The sequence below is a fragment of the Pan troglodytes genome, chromosome 23 (genome assembly GCF_028858775.2).
Source record: "Pan troglodytes isolate AG18354 chromosome 23, NHGRI_mPanTro3-v2.0_pri, whole genome shotgun sequence".
NCBI lineage: Eukaryota > Metazoa > Chordata > Mammalia > Primates > Hominidae > Pan > Pan troglodytes.
The window spans coordinates 47534281-47549817 of NC_086016.1; the positions used below are offsets into that span (position 1 = coordinate 47534281).

At 52.7% G+C, this 15537-nt stretch overlaps 1 protein-coding gene across 2 annotated transcripts in view; it reads left to right on the forward strand.

Moving 5' to 3' along the window:
* Nucleotides 1–15537, forward strand: part of FBLN1 (fibulin 1) — a 99775-nt gene that overhangs the window by 41211 nt on the left and 43027 nt on the right. For both annotated transcript variants that reach the window (XM_016939389.4, XM_016939387.4), the window contains exons 12-14: nt 3134–3253; nt 4663–4794; nt 6542–6665. In XM_016939389.4, coding sequence (XP_016794878.1) covers nt 3134–3253; nt 4663–4794; nt 6542–6665 — 376 coding nt within the window. The remainder of the gene's footprint in view (nt 1–3133; nt 3254–4662; nt 4795–6541; nt 6666–15537) is intronic.

The following is a 15537-nucleotide window of genomic DNA, read 5'->3' on the forward strand; positions in this document are numbered from 1 at the left end:
GCCTCTGTGTCCATTGATCTCCAGTCACCCAAACAAAAGGAGGGAGGCTTTGTAAATGACGAGCTGTGAGAGGAAGTACTGAGGCCCTTAGGGCGTGGGTCACTGTGCACCTGCCTCTAACTTCTTTTTTTTTTTTTGAGACGGAGTCTCGCTCTGTCACCCGGGCTGGAGTGCAATGCTACGATCTCGGCTCACTGCAACCTCCGCCTCCCGGGTTCAAGCGATTCGCCTGCCTCAGCCTCCCGAATAGCTGGGATTACAGGTGCACACCACCATGCCCAGCTAATTTTTGTATTTTTAGTAGAGATGAGGTTTCACCATGTTGGCCAGGCTGGTCTTGAACTCCTGACCCCAGATGATCCGCCCACCTCGGCCTCCCAAAGTGCTGGCATTACAGGCGTGAGCCACCGCGCCCGGCCTGCCTCTAACTTCGTGTTGGAGTTAGGCTTTCCCCTCCCACAGAGATAGGGAGAAGCACCCTGGCCTTCCGGATGACGACATTCCCCAGGCATGTCCCCAGCCCTTGAGAAAGACACTCCTTGGTTGCACATCTCAGAGGGACAGAGAAACCATTTACATTTGCAAGTTTTTCTAAAGTAGATGCTTCTAAGGAACATGGAGGTCAGCGCCTGTAGTCAGGTTTGGGCTGGAACCAAGAGAAAATTCTTTTGGCAGCATTGATCTTTCTCAGACAGGCATGCCAAGGGGGCTGGGTCTGCATCCTGGATACGTGGTCTTGGGCCAATGGCAGCCATGCTGAAGTTGGGTCAGGTCTCTTGGTATGTGGGGGTTGGACAGAGTTGTTCCTGCCAACAGTCTTGTGGTTCTCAGATAACACCAACCTCCTGGGCTGATGGGAAGGTCACATGAACTGCATGTCAGCCCAGGGCCTGGCACATACTAGGTGCTTGGCAGATGTCGTGTCTTGTATACGGATTAGGTTGTGAGCTGAGCAGACACTGAGAGCTTTGGATGGCCCTCCACAATCGTCCACATTGCCGATGACACCCTGTTTGGTGCAGTGCACTGGCTCACAGGACGGCTTCTGCAGCCTGACTCAAACATGGCAGGTCCTAACATTTTGCCATGAGAATTTTCCTTCCTGATGAGATGGTCGCAGGGGTTGGATATGCCACGGTGAGCTGTGGTGTGCATAATTCTCAAATCGGAGGACGGACGGTGTGAGGGGGTCCTGGGATTAGTTCACAAGAACGCGTATGGACAAGGAACAAGATTCACGAGTTGAGTCTCTCAGGCTTGTGTTCAAACCTGACTTCTGCCATTTCCATGGCCTTGAAGAAGTAACTCAGTCTTTCTTGGGCCATGGTGTCCTCATCTGTAAAACGGGCATAGTAGGACCAACCCCATAGGGGGTTGTGAGGATGAAACGAGATTAAGCATGTGAAGAGCTTATCACAGGGCCGAGCACAGGACGAAGAGCTGGCGGTGTGGAGGCTGCTGGCTTTATTATTATTTAGTAGAAGTAGTGGGATTCTTGGCTTGTGCTTCCTCTAGTCATTCATAAATTGCTGAAAAGTCGGCATTCATATCCACATTAGTGGACAATATTGTGGATATAGAACCAGAGCCTGGCCAGCCTTGCTATGTGACCTTACTAACCATTTGTTAAGGTCCTGCCCCGGGTGTGTAGCAAGAACTCGGTCCTGCACTGGGGAGTGTCTGTAGCGGGGGATGAGAGACCACACTGGACAGGTGGAGGCCAGGCCTGGTGTGTGGGGGCCACAGAGATGAAACACGGGGTGGAAAGCTATTGGACGTTCTGTGACAGCCACATAGTATAGATTTAAGGCTTTTCCAGCCACAATCTCTGTTGCAACCGCTGAACTCTGCTGTGGTAGCAGAGAAGTGGCCAGAGGACCATGGTAAAAGAATGAGTGTGGCAGGGCGCAGTGGCTCACACCTGTAATCCCAGCACTTTGGGAGGCTGAGGCAGGTGGATCACTTGAGGTCAGGAGTTCGAGACCAGTATGGCCAACATCGTGAAACCCTGTGTCTACTAAAAATACAAAAATTAGCCGGCATGGTGGCACACACCTGTAATCCCCCAGCTACTCAGGAGGCTGAGGCAGGAGAACTGCTTGAATTCATATCTACATTTAGTGGACAATAGCTTCCCGGAGGTGGAGATTGCAGTGAGCTGAGATTGAGCTACTTGTACTCCAGCCTGGGCGACAGACAAAGACTTTGTCTCAAAAAAAAAAAAAAAAAAAAAAAAAAACAGTGAATGTGGCTGTATTCTTTATTTTATTGTTATTATTATTTTGAGACGGAGTCTCGCTCTGTCGCCCAGGCTGGACTGCAGTGGTGTGATCTTGGCTTACTGCAACCTCTGCCTCCTTGTTCAAGCAATTCTCCTGCTTCAGCCTCCCGAGAAGTTGTGACTACAGGTGCATGCCACCATGCCTGGCTAATTCTTGTATTTTTAGTAGAGATGGGTTTCATCATGCTGGCCAGGCTGGTCTTGAACCCCTGACCTCGTGATCTGCCCACCTCGGCCTCCCAAAGTGCTGGGATTACAGGCATGAGCCACCATGCCTTGCCGGGCTGTGTTCTAATAAAACTTTATTTATAAAAACAAGTGTTGGGACGAATTTGGCCCATGGACTATGATTCGCTGACCTCTGCTCTAGGTAAAGGGGACAGTTGAGCAGTAGTTCAGAGTTGCTGAGTGGCCCAGTGAGTTCTGTGCATTGGAGTATGAGGAGTACTGGTGTATGGGCTGGGTGGTCGAGGACTTCGTTGTGTGCCGTCATCTGTGTAGGATGCCATCTTGGAGGTGAAGTGGAGAGCACAGGATCAGATTTCCATTTGAGAACTAGAATGGACTCTGGCAGCCAGGTCGGGGCAGACTTTCAGGGGCCAAGGCTGGAGGCTATCGCTGCCATCCTGGCAGGAGAAGTTGTGGTCGAAGCAGGCAGGAGCAGGGATGGAGGGTCCGGAGCCACCAGCGATGACGCCTCTCCCTCGGCCACACCCCCCGGGACCTCTGTCTCTCCGAGTGTGTTAACCTGAGGGAGGTGGAGAGGAGATTTTCTGTTCACTGGCCCTGAGGGCTGCTGTGGAGGCAGGGACGTGTGATGCTCTGAGCGGTGACCCTCGCTTTGTATTTCAGACATCAATGAGTGCAGCAGCAGCCCCTGTAGCCAGGAGTGTGCCAACGTCTACGGCTCCTACCAGTGTTACTGCCGGCGAGGCTACCAGCTCAGCGATGTGGATGGAGTCACCTGTGAAGGTGCGGACGCCCCTGCCTGCTGAGGGGGAAAGCACCCCCTGGCCTTGCCATGACACGGCAGCACGGCCTCTGACTTTCAAAATCCACAGGGAAGAGCCTGCTGGGATTTCTTCACCTGGCAAACCTTCCATGTCCACCCTTGGAGGCGAGCGGGTGGTTTGCTGTTTTCCCTCCAACTGAGGTTTTTTTGTTTGTTTTTTTTTTTTTTTTGAGACACGGTCTTGCTCTGTTGCCCAGGCTGGAGTGATATGGTGCAATCACTGCTCACTGCAGCCTCAGCTTCCCAGGCTCAAGTGATCCTCCCACCTCAGCCTCCCAAGTAGTTGGGACCATAGGTGTATACCACCATGCCTGGCTAATTTTTTATTTTTAAAAAATTAGAGACGGGGCCTTGCTGTGTTGCCCAGGCTGGTCTCGAACTCCTTGGCTCAAGTGATCCTCTTGCTTCAGCCTCCCAAATTGCTGGGATTACAGGCATGAGCCACCGTGCCTGGCCCCCAACTGAAATTCTAATATACTTTTCCCATCCTTAAGCGTGAGGGTGGGAAGGCAGCAAACCACTCCTGACTTGTTCTTTAATAAATGTGCACGGCGGTAATTACAACATGCACTGGGACCTTGGGCCGCATATCTCAGGGCTTGGCGGTGGTGCATGGCTGAGAGGTAAGGAGGGGGCTCAGGGACCACCTATATCCCTGACTCAGAGCTCTAACTCTTCATCTGTAACATGATGATTAACTTCAGCCTCACCAGATCATTGGAGGATTAAACTAGATGACAGCAATTACAGGCAATTAAGGGCAATTACGATGATTACCGTTTTCATGTAAGGTGTGTGTGTATTTTGTTTGCTTGTTTGTTTTTGAGACAGAGACAGCTCTGTCACCCAGGTTGGAGGGCAGTGGTACAAACACAGCTCACTGCAGCCTCCATCTCCTGGGATCAAGCAATTCTCCCACCTCTGCCTCCTTGAGTAGCTGGGCCCACAGGCATGCACCAGTATGCCTGGCTAACTTTTTTGATTTTTTGTAGACACAGGGTCTCACTTTGTTGCCGAGGCTGGTCTCGAACTCCTGGGCTCAAGTAATCCTCCCGCCTCAGCCTCCCATGCCTGGGATTCCAGGCATGAGCCAGTACACCCAGCTGAGGTGTGTTTCTTATTATTGAACTGTGGTCCATATTTCCCCCTGCCCGCCACATGCATACTTCACACCATGAACTTGCTGTGTGACCCTAGGCTAGTCCCATTGCCTCTCTGAGCACGAGGGTCTCTGAGGCTTCCTGTGTTCAGCTTGTCCTGTGCTGCTGCCCTCCCGGGCCCCAGTGCAGCCCCCAGGGTGATGTAGCATGGCCAGCAGCCATGGCCAGGTGCCAGGACACTGAGGCTGAGGTGGGCTTTGCCGTTGCAGACATCGACGAGTGCGCCCTGCCCACCGGGGGCCACATCTGCTCCTACCGCTGCATCAACATCCCTGGAAGCTTCCAGTGCAGCTGCCCCTCGTCTGGCTACAGGCTGGCCCCCAACGGCCGCAACTGCCAAGGTGAGCAGGAGGGATGCCCTGGGGTCCCTCACGCTCTGCTTGGGGCCCTGCAATGTCGTGGGGCTGAGGCTGGGCTCGGGGGCTGTGCTTCCCCAACCCAAGGGCCACAGCACAGATGGAATGCATTCAGGAAAAGGAGGCCCACCCCATCCAAGGGGTGTCCTGGGGTCTGCAGCACCCTGGTCTCCTACACCCAGGCCCCAGCACACTTGTCCTCTGGATTGTCTGAGCCTGTGGCGGCTGCATCCGGCAGGAACACTTCAGCCCTCCTCCCCTCCCCTCAGCAGCCCCGAAAAGGCTGGAACAGAGGCCTTTAGGAAGATGCCCGCCAGGGAGGAAGCAGTCCAGGCCAGGGGATGGCGTGGCCTGGTGTGGGATGGCCCAGGGATACTCATGGCTATGGGTCAGCTCCAGCATGGGCTAAGTAATGGTGGCCAATGGCATTGGTTCTGCATTCAGCCCCCTTTTCTACGAACGCTCTAGGGGGCAGTGTGTGTCCCCCAGAGCCATCCGATAACCATCCATTCAATCACTGACAGCGGGTGCTGAGTAGATGTTTGTGAGCGCGTGATCCTCAGTGTACACACTGCGCCCAGAAGCTGAGTCATGGAGGTGGGGCTGTCCAGCCAGTTCCTCGGGAGCCCCACACAGGACTGTGGATCCTGGGGCTCTGGAAGCCCCCTGGGTCCCACAGATGTAGCTTCTGGTCATGAGGAAGATGACTTTGATGAAAGGCAGGCAGGAGCTGTGGTGTTTCCTGGGAGGCCCCCTCCGCTTGCCCTGGGCTCTGGATGGAAGGCTGGTTGTGTCTGCATTTCTGACGGAGCAAATGACTTTTCTCCTGGCCAGGCTCCCTCACCACAGCCTGGGGTCCCGCCCAGACTCAGCATAAACACATTCCTGAGCCGGGCCTTTGAGGCTGGGGAGTGTTGTTTTTGCCACCGATGCTCAGGCATTTGGCACCTCTTAATGGATGTCTCCCAGGGTTGGTGACAGCCCCTGAGCCCCACTGTTTGGCTGCTCCAGAGTCTGTGGGAGTTGGGCTGCTCCCCCATCTCCAGGGGCCTCTCAGTGTGGTGCCCTAGGCCCCATCCCAGGAGTCCCAGACCTGGTGGTTCCAGTCCACCCTGAATAGCCACCAACCCCAACACACAGGCAAGATGTATGATCCCTCGAAGGCTGTTTTTCTCATTGTTGTGTGGAGCTAGCAGCTCCTGCCCTTTTCTCCTAAGAGGTTGAGTCACACCTAGGGTAAGGGTGCTGAGCCTCGGGAGCCACAGAGAGGCTCTGGTTAGTTAGTGTATGGACTCTGATGCCAGCCTGCCCGGGTTCAAAGCTCAGCTCTGACATTTATAAAATGTGTGACCTCAGGCAGGTCTCTTAAGCTCTGTGAGCTCCTCATAAAATGAGGATCATAACAGTATCTGCCTCACTGAGTTCTTAGGAGGATTCAGTGACTTATCCTTGCGAGGCACTCCCAGGACCCATCATGTAGTGTTTACTTTTACCATCGTCACGCTCCCTCCAGGGATTGCGAATGATAAGTTAACACTCTATAAATGTAAATACCCTATAAATGTAAGAACTGGCACAGGACGCTGCTCTGAAGATCAGCCAGTGGAGGGCAGGGATGGCCTGATCGCCACCCCTAACCCTAGTTGATGGGAGGCCTGGGCTCCTCCATCTCCAGATGGGGATGGCTCCTGCAGCCTCTGCCTTCACTGTGCTGCTGTGGGGTCTCTTGCAGACATTGATGAGTGTGTGACTGGCATCCACAACTGCTCCATCAATGAGACCTGCTTCAACATCCAGGGTGGCTTCCGCTGCCTGGCCTTCGAGTGCCCTGAGAACTACCGCCGCTCCGCAGCCACGTAAGTCCCTTGGACCATGCCATCGTCGTCTGTCTGTGTTGGCCTTCCTGGTGACCCAGTTCCCGGGTGGGTGGGTTATCAGGCTGTGACCTCGGTGTCCTCCCATGAGGGACTCAGGGCACTCAAAGATCACCTGATCCCTGGCCCTCAAGCCCCTAAATGCTAGTGACACTGGTCTCAGAAAGTCAAGGGAGTAACTGCAAATGAGTCTGGGGTCTATAGTCATGTTTTCAGGCCAAGGCTGTGCACAGAACCAGGCAGAAACCACAGCCCTCTTTTTTCCTAGGGTGGAAGCCTTGGGCAAGCTCTCTGGGCCTCAGTTTCCTCATCTGTAACATGCAGATGTCAGAACGTACTCTGACTTAGATGCATAGGTAGCAGTGTCTCCATGTCAGCCCAGAGCCAGGGAGCTGATGTGACCTGTTGGACGTTGTTGTTAGGTGCCCATCTGAAAGCCAGAATTCGTCCAGCCTGGTGACTGTGGGAACAGCATCAAAGATTCCACATCCTAAACGTGGGGCTGCGTGCCCCTATGTCTTTGTAAGCTCACTCACTCCTAGGCCATCATGGCGCCCACTTGAGACCACGGTTCCCACTTCCTATCCCCCTTGCCCCTAATTGTATTCAGAACGTCTCATTTAGTGCCACAGTCAGTTGCTTCAGGAAAAGCTCCATGCTGGGACCGATCTCAGGACTGTGGACTTGTGACCTCTCCCAGCACTCTGAGTGCACGATGCAGGCAGCCAACTGTTTCCGAGGCCTTGGCCCCTTGACCTTCAGCCTGCCTTGGGCTCTTGGCCAGCTGCCCCCGCGACCTGAGGGTCAGTGGTAGTGTCCACCGCTTGACCCTAGGGGCAGCTGCCCTGGCTTGTGGCATAGCAAGGCTTCTGGGTCCCCGAGCAGCCCCGTTGTCCCTGGCAGCCCTCCATATTCTTCCTGGCTTTGGGATTCTCATTGGCTGGCCCAGCCATTTCCCTGTTTCCCAGCACGGATTTCTGTCTGCTTGAAAACCCAACATCTTGTTTCCTTCCTGAGCTTGGGTTAGGAAAAAGCTGCCCCAAAACTGGGTTTGCAAGTCTGTAGCATCCCGAAGAACTCATGGTTATGCAACAGCCTGGCAGGCAGTGACAGTGCTTCTCTGAGCCATTAAGAAAGTTCCATGGCCTTGGCTGCAGGCTGTGCAGCCGTCTGTCATTGTAAGTTCACTCTCTCCCCAGCCTTTGTCAGCGCCTGGGCTTGAGGATTCCGGGAGGCTGGCTGTGGTTGTGACCTCGATTTCTAACTTGCACACAGTCGTGAAACCACCTTTCGAAGAGGGGGAGGCTGCCCTGCACAGGGGCCCTGGCGCCCCCTAAGCCTGAGGGTGGGCAGGTTGGCCATGTGTGCTGAGGTCATGGCTGAAATCAGCAGAACCCAGCTCCACCCCTCCTGTTGGCTGTGGAAGCCTCTGCCACCCCTCAGTGCTGGAGAAAGTCATTTCTTCCTGGACCTACTGCGTGCAGGCACCTGGGTAGACAGCCCACAGAGGGCTTCGTCCCCGCACTGGCTCCGCCTTCGGCGTGTGTGCTAGGAGGGAGGAGGGGCCCCCCACCTGGCTGGGCGTGAGGGTGGGCAGGGGGCTGTCTGGAGTGGGCCATGCCTGCATGGAGGTGGAAGGGGGAGCGAATTAGGCAGAAGCGGCGGGAGTATGGACACATGTGCGGTGAAATAGGGAGTTCAGCCTGAAACCTGGGCCCTGTGTGCTGTGCAGTAAGGGATTGAGCTGCTGGGCCCCTGGCTTGTTCCAGCCCTTGGACTCCCGGGACTGATAGTGAGGAGGGGCCACCCCCTCTCAGCACTGCTAACCCCTCAGACTGGAGTTTTGTATTTTACAGCCCCTTTTCCTGCTCATCAAAAATCCAAGCTGCTTAACACGTTTTTTCATCTAAGCTTCAGAAAGCAATTTTTAAAATCTAAAAGAGCCATATTTAGGAGGGACCCATGGCCGGCGCTTCTGTGGTTAACAACTCAGCAAGAGCGCCTCCTTCGGGAGCCTTGACAGACAGGACTGCAGAGTCCGCTGCTGTGGCTTTCTCTCTCTCTCCACTCACACGGCTTCCATCTGGGGAACATCCCGGCGGCCGAGGGCTGGTAACTGGAGCATGACCCAGGAAGCTGGGCCGCAAACCACAGGGCTCGGCCTTGTGGACAGGACCAGGCTGTTACAGTCCTGCCCACACAATTCCCTTCTGCCCGCAGGAGGAAGTGTGCAAAGCTGTCCCACAGCCTTTCATGGGGCCGGACACATCCTCTTTATCCCCTCAGTGGGGCCGGCGCCTGATGGCCTGTGGTCTAGAAAGCTGGAGCAAAGCCGGGTGGCCTTGGTTGCCGCTTCCCGGGGATGGGACACGAGTGAACAGCTGTGGGCCTGAGGGTGTAACACGGTGGACGGTGGCAGAGATAGAGCCGTCGATGGCCCCCCTGCCTTGGCCAGTTCCTGGAGCTTGTCTCCCGGACGACGAGCATGTGAAAGCCAGGAAAATGCCGGCAGGGATATCCACAAGCACCTGGGGTGGCCAGAACTGCCGTGGCTCCCAGGAGAAGGAGGGGGCCTAGAGGGCCTTTTTTCTCTGGTGTGTGGTGGCTTAGGATCATTTCCATAGAGCTTGAGGTGTTAGGGTCAAACGTGTTGAACTGGCAAGTTGGAGCACATTGTCCTCTAACGCATGACATGGCCCAGGATGCGTGGCCTGCTGAGGGGACATGTCTGGAAACCAGGGCCTGCGTGGCAGGGGGGGACGGGGCGGGCTCGCCTATGCCCTGCTCTGTAATACATTCAGTGATGACAACCCGTCCCTGACCTAGACACACTGGCTAAAAGGGATTTTTGGGCCGTTCCCAGTCTGACAGGCAGTTTGCCAGACAGTTATGTTTCTGGTGTTTTAAAAAGTTTGAGTAGAGCGAAGTAGGATCATTGAAGCCAGGACTTACCAGGAAAATCAAGGACATGTTTATTTTTGTGCATTAGTCATTTGCAAAGCACATAGCGGGTGCCCCAGGCCCTGCTCTTTGTCCAGAAGGAGCCAGCCCAGAAACTCCTAGTGTGGAGAAGGTTTTGGGGTGCTCTGAGGAATGACTGTGTGGGGTCGGAGGGGGAGCCGCCAGGGGAGGAGTGACCAGTCGCTGTGTGTGATGACGGCGGGAGCTGCACCAGAACACCACGCACACCTCCCATTGCTTTCCTCCAGCGTGCTGGGTGAACGCTTCCCTCTGGCAAAACAAATTCCATCCCTGGTTAGTACCCGCCATGCTGAGAGAAGCGCCATGCTGAGAGAAGCGGGAAGCCGAAATCCCACCAGGGCGACTCTAGCGCCACCTGCTGACCAGCCCCATCCAGGCTGGCCCTGAAGTTGCTGGTGTGTGTGCGTGTGCGCGTGCTTGTGTGTGTGCATACATTGTGTGTGTAAAAGCTTTGAAGTAAGACAGGCCGACTTTGAAAGCCAAGCTTGCCCCTTACTACACACCACGGAGCTATAAGCAAGTTCTGCGTCCTCAATGGGCGTCTGTCTTCCAGCCAGTAGAGCGGGAGGACGATGGGAGACAGTGGAGGGAGCGAGTGGAAGGAAAGCCTGCTGCTTGCAGCCTGCTCCCTGCACCCGGAAGCGCAGTTCACCTGCACCCGGAAGCACAGCTCATGGGTCCCACGCTCCTCCCCCAGTTCACGGACGCTTTGGTCGCAGCTCCTCAGAGGCCCCCCTGGGGGAGAGCTCTCAGATCGCCTGGAGCACTCCCGTTTGGCCTGGACCTGGGCGTCTCTGGGGCAGGCCACCACCAGCAGCACCCGTGCCCACCTTCTTTCCTGCCTCTGTTTTGGGCCCCTCCCAGGCAGGACTCCCCCGTTCAGTGCCCCTGACTCCCAGGCCAGTCCTTTCTAAGAGCTTGGAATGATCACTAGCCCAGTAAATGCAAGGCCTCCTGTCAGTCCTGACAAACCTGGAAAGAGGAGGTAAAAGGAGACCCCAGTCTCAATAAATGCCTCAAGCAAGTCCAAGTAACCCAGCACGAGACATGGAAACTTAAAAAGCCAAAAGGGAGATGTGATAGAAGGCCAGGACGAGAGGATGCTCCTGACCTCAGAATCCAGACACAGCCCAGATGGCAGGGCTTCCTGGAGCACCTGGGCCAGGTCCTCTGGGGCTCCGCACCTGGGCCCTGCTTCCTCAGGCAGCCACCTTCAGAGTATGATGGGCCAGGAGTTCAGTACACAGGAGACGACCCCTGTCCCATCTTGTGACAAGAAATTAGAACTTGTTACTATCCTGTAGCGGAAGATAATACCCATCTCCATCCTGTCACAGGAAGTTAGAATCTGTAACAGGAAGTTGGAATCTGTGCTCATCCTTTACAGGAAGTTAGGACCTGTCCCCATCTCCACCACAGGAAGTTAGGACCCGTCCCCGTCTCCACCGCAGGAAGTTAGGACCCGTCCCCGTCTCCACCGCAGGAAGTTAGGACCCGTCTCTGTCTCCACCGCAGGAAGTTAGGACCCGTCCCATCTCCACCGCAGGAAGTTAGGACCCGTCCCCGTCTCCACCGCAGGAGGTTAGGACCCGTCCCCGTCTCCACCCCAGGAGGTTGGGACCCGTCTCTGTCTCCACCACAAGAAGTTTGGACCTGTATTAGGGTTCTCTAGAGGGACAGAACTAATGGAATATACATATATATATATAAAATGGAATATATATATATATAATGGAATATATATATGGAATATATATATATAAAGGGGAGTTTATTAAGGATTAACTCACATGATCACAAGGCCCCACAATAGGCCATCTCCAGGCTGAGGAACAAGGACAGCAGTCTGAGTCCCAAAAACGAAGAAAAAATGAGTCCAATGTTTGAGGGCAGGAAGCATCCAGCACAGGAGAAAGATGCAGGCTGGGAGGCTAGGCCAGTCTCTCTTTTCACGTTTTTCTGCCTGCTTATGCTGTAGCCGTGCTGGCAGCTGATTAGTTGGTGCCCACCCAGATTAAGGATGGATCTGCCTTTCCCAGCCCACTGACTCAAATGTGAATCTTTTTTGGCAACACCCTCACAGACACACCCAGGATCAATACTTTGTATCCTTCAATCCAATCAAGTTGACACTCAGTATTAACCATCACAAGTCCACCCCTTGTCAACTTGAACCCATGCACATCTCCTGAGATCGTACATAATCTTCAAATAAAGACAATAATAAGATCATAATTACACCTAACATAACTATACTTCATACAACCAGAAACTCACCAATCCCCAACCCAAATACTATTATATAAAGTTAACGATACTTAAATGCTGATGTGAATTCAATAAATCTTATGTCACTTGATAAAAGAGAAAGGAAATAAAATGAAGTCATTTTTGTTAGTACAAGTGTATACATGCACAAACATTTTTGATTGTTTTTTGTTTGTTTGTTTTTTAAGACAGAGTCTCCCTCTGTTGCCTAGACTGAAGTGTGGTGGTGGGATTTTGTCTCACTGCAACCTCCACGTCCCGAGTTCAAGTGATTCTCCTGCCTCAGCCTCCTGAGTAGCTGAGATTACAGGTGTGCACCACCACACCCAGCTAATTTTTCTATTTTAAGTAGAGATGGGGTTTCACCATGTTGGTCAGGCTGGTCTTGAGCTCCTGACCTCAAGTGATCCTCCCGCCTCGGCCTCCCAAAATGCTGGGATTACAGTCGTGAGCCACAGCACCTGGCCATGTTTTTAAAAGAAGGAGGAAATACGACAATTACAGCCCTCGTTTCTGCAACTGGTCACATGGCTCGTAGCTGGTATTGATGACTGCCTTCTTCTACTACCCATTCTGTATTCCCTTTGCCTTCAGCAAGCACCTTGGCAGATCTTGTTTTTTTTTTTTTCCTGGTGGAGTGACCCAAACCTTCATTCCTGAAGGGTCTGGGTCATTTGTAGTCCTGCCTGGATTGGGCTGTTGTAGTTTCCCATTGACCTTAATCACAGGGCATGGTAATACTAAGAGATGCCCTAATGGATCTCCTGTATTCCATGCATACTCTAACTTATCTTCATTTTGGAGTAGTAGACTGATTTCATCTTGATAGTCTGGGTCAGCCACCCCAGCCAACAATGTAACTCCCTTCTTAGCCTGTTGACTTAAAGGTAGGAGGAGCTTCAAGTGTCCAGGTGGCAATCTTAATTTCCAGTTTAATGGAATCCTTGTTGTGTCTCCTGGTGGCAGCATTCCTCCCTCTGGAACTAAGACCTCTAGGCCAGCAGAACGTAATGTTGCAGGAACAGGAAGCAAAAATTTTGCTAGTGGATCACTAGGGGTGATGGTGAGTGGTGCCACTTCCATTTCCACCCTTGGATTCCTGGACCCGTGAATCCTGGCTATGGGAGAAACAGTGCCATAATATTGGGCCCTGATTCAGAGCATACATGGCCTTCTGTAGAACTTTGTCCCAGCCCTGCAAAGTACTGTCACCTAGTTGGCATTGTAATTGTGACTTCAAAAGACCATTCCACTATCCTATCAATCTACCTGCTTCACGACGATGGGGAACATGATAAAACCAGTGAATTCCATGAGCACGAGCCCACTGCCACACCTCTTTAGCCATAAAGTGAGTGCCTTGGTCAGAGGCAATGCCGTGTGGAATACCATGAGGGTGGATAAGGCATTCCGTGAACCCACGGATGGTAGTCTTGGCAGAAACATTGTGTGCAGGATAGGCAAACCCATATCCAGAGTAAGTGTCTATTCTGGTGAGGACAAACCTCTGCCCTTTCCATGATGGAAGAGGTCCAGTATAATCAACCTGCCACCAGGTAGCTGGCCGATCACCCCGAGGAATGGTGCCACATCGAGGGCTCAATGTTGGTCTCTGCTACTGGCAGCTTGGGTACTCAGCAGTGGCCATATCCAGGTCAGCCTTGGTGAGTGGAAGTCCATGTTGCTGAGCCCATGTGTAACCTCCGTCCCTGCCACCATGGCCACTTTGTTCATGGGCCCATTGGGCAATGACAGGGGTGGCTGGGGAAAGAGGCCGAGTGGTGTCCACAAGAATGAATCATCCTATCCACTTGATTATTAAAATCTTCCTCTGCTGAGCTCTTTTATGTGATATGGTGAGCACTCTCATGTGATACAAATATCTTCACAGTTTTTGACCACTCAGAGAGGTCTATCCACATGCCTCTTCCCCAAATTTCATTGTCATCAATTTTCCAATCATGCTTCTTCCAAGTCCCTGACCATCCAGCCAAACCATTGGCCACAGCCCATGAATCAGTATATAATCGCACATCTGGTCATTTCTCCTTCCATGCAAAGTGCACAACCAGGTGCATTGCTTGAAGTTCTGCCCACTGGGAAGATTTCCCTTTGCCACTGTCCTTCAGGGATGTCCTAGAAAGGGGCAGTAGTGCTGCAGCTGTCCACTTTCGGGTGGTGCCTGCATATCATGCAGAATGATCTGTGAACCAGGCCCTAGTCTTCTCTTCCTCTGTCAGATGATCGTAGGGAACTCTGCATGAGGCCATCGGTGCAGGCTGGAGAAGAGAAGGCAAGTTGGCAGGAGTAGAGACCACGGGCGTTTGAGCCACTTCCTCATGTAACTTAACTTGTGCCTTCAGGACCTGCTCAAGCCCGATCACGTATATACCACTTCCATTTGATGATGGAATGCTGCTGTGCATGACCAACTTTATGGCTAGATGGGTGAGAAAGCACCCAGTTCATGATAGGCAGTTCAGGTCATATGGTGACTTGACCCAGAGTCAAACATTCAGTTTCCACCAAAGCCCAGTAACAGGCCAAGAGCTGTCTTTCAAAAGGAGAGTAGTTATCTGCAGAAGATGGCAGGGCCTTGCTCCGAAAGCCTAGAGACCGCCACTGTGATTCACCTATGGGGGCCTGCCAAAGGCTGCAGCCAGCATCCTTATCTGCCACTGACACCTCAAGCAACATTGGATCTGCTGGGTCATATGGCCCAAGTGGCAGAGCAGCTTGCACAACAGCCTGGACCTGTCATAGAGCTTTCTCCTGTTCTGGACGCCACTCAAAACTGGCAGCCTTTCAGGTCACTGGATAAATGTGCTGGAGTAACACACTCAAACGAGGAATGTGTTGCCTCCAAAATCCAATAGGCCCACTAGGCGTTGTGTCTCTTTCTTGGTTGTAGGTGGGGCCAAATGCAGGCAACTTATCCTTCACCTTGGAATATCTCGACAGGCCCCAAACCACTGGACCCCTAGAAATTTTACTGAGGTAGAAGGTCCCTGAATTTTATTATCGGATTTATTTTCCATCCTCTGGCATGCAAATGTCTCACTAATAAGTCCAGTGTGTTTGCTACTTCTCACTCACTGGATCCAATCAGCATAATGTCACCAATTTAATGGACCAGCGTGATATCTTGCAGAAGCGAAATGCGATCAAGGTCTCTCCGAATAAGATTATGACATGAATAAGATTATGACACAAAGCCGGAGAGTTGATACACCCCTGAGGTATGACAAGGAAGGTATATTGCTGGCCTTGCCAGCTGAAGACAAATTGCTTCTGGTGGGCCTTGGAACAGGAATGGAGAAAAAGGCATTTGCCAAGTCAGTGGCTGCATACCAGGTACCAAGAGATATGGTAATTTGCTCAAGCAATGAAACCACATCTGGTACAGCAGCTGCAAATTGGAGTCACCACTTGGTTAAACTTATGATAATCTGCTGCCGTTCACCAAGATCCATCTGTCTTCTGCACAGGCCAAATGGGAGAGTTGAACGGGGACGTGGTGGGAATCACCACCCCGAGTCTCAAGTTTTTGATGGTGACACTAATCTCTGCAATCCCTCCGGGAATACGATATTGTTTTTGATTT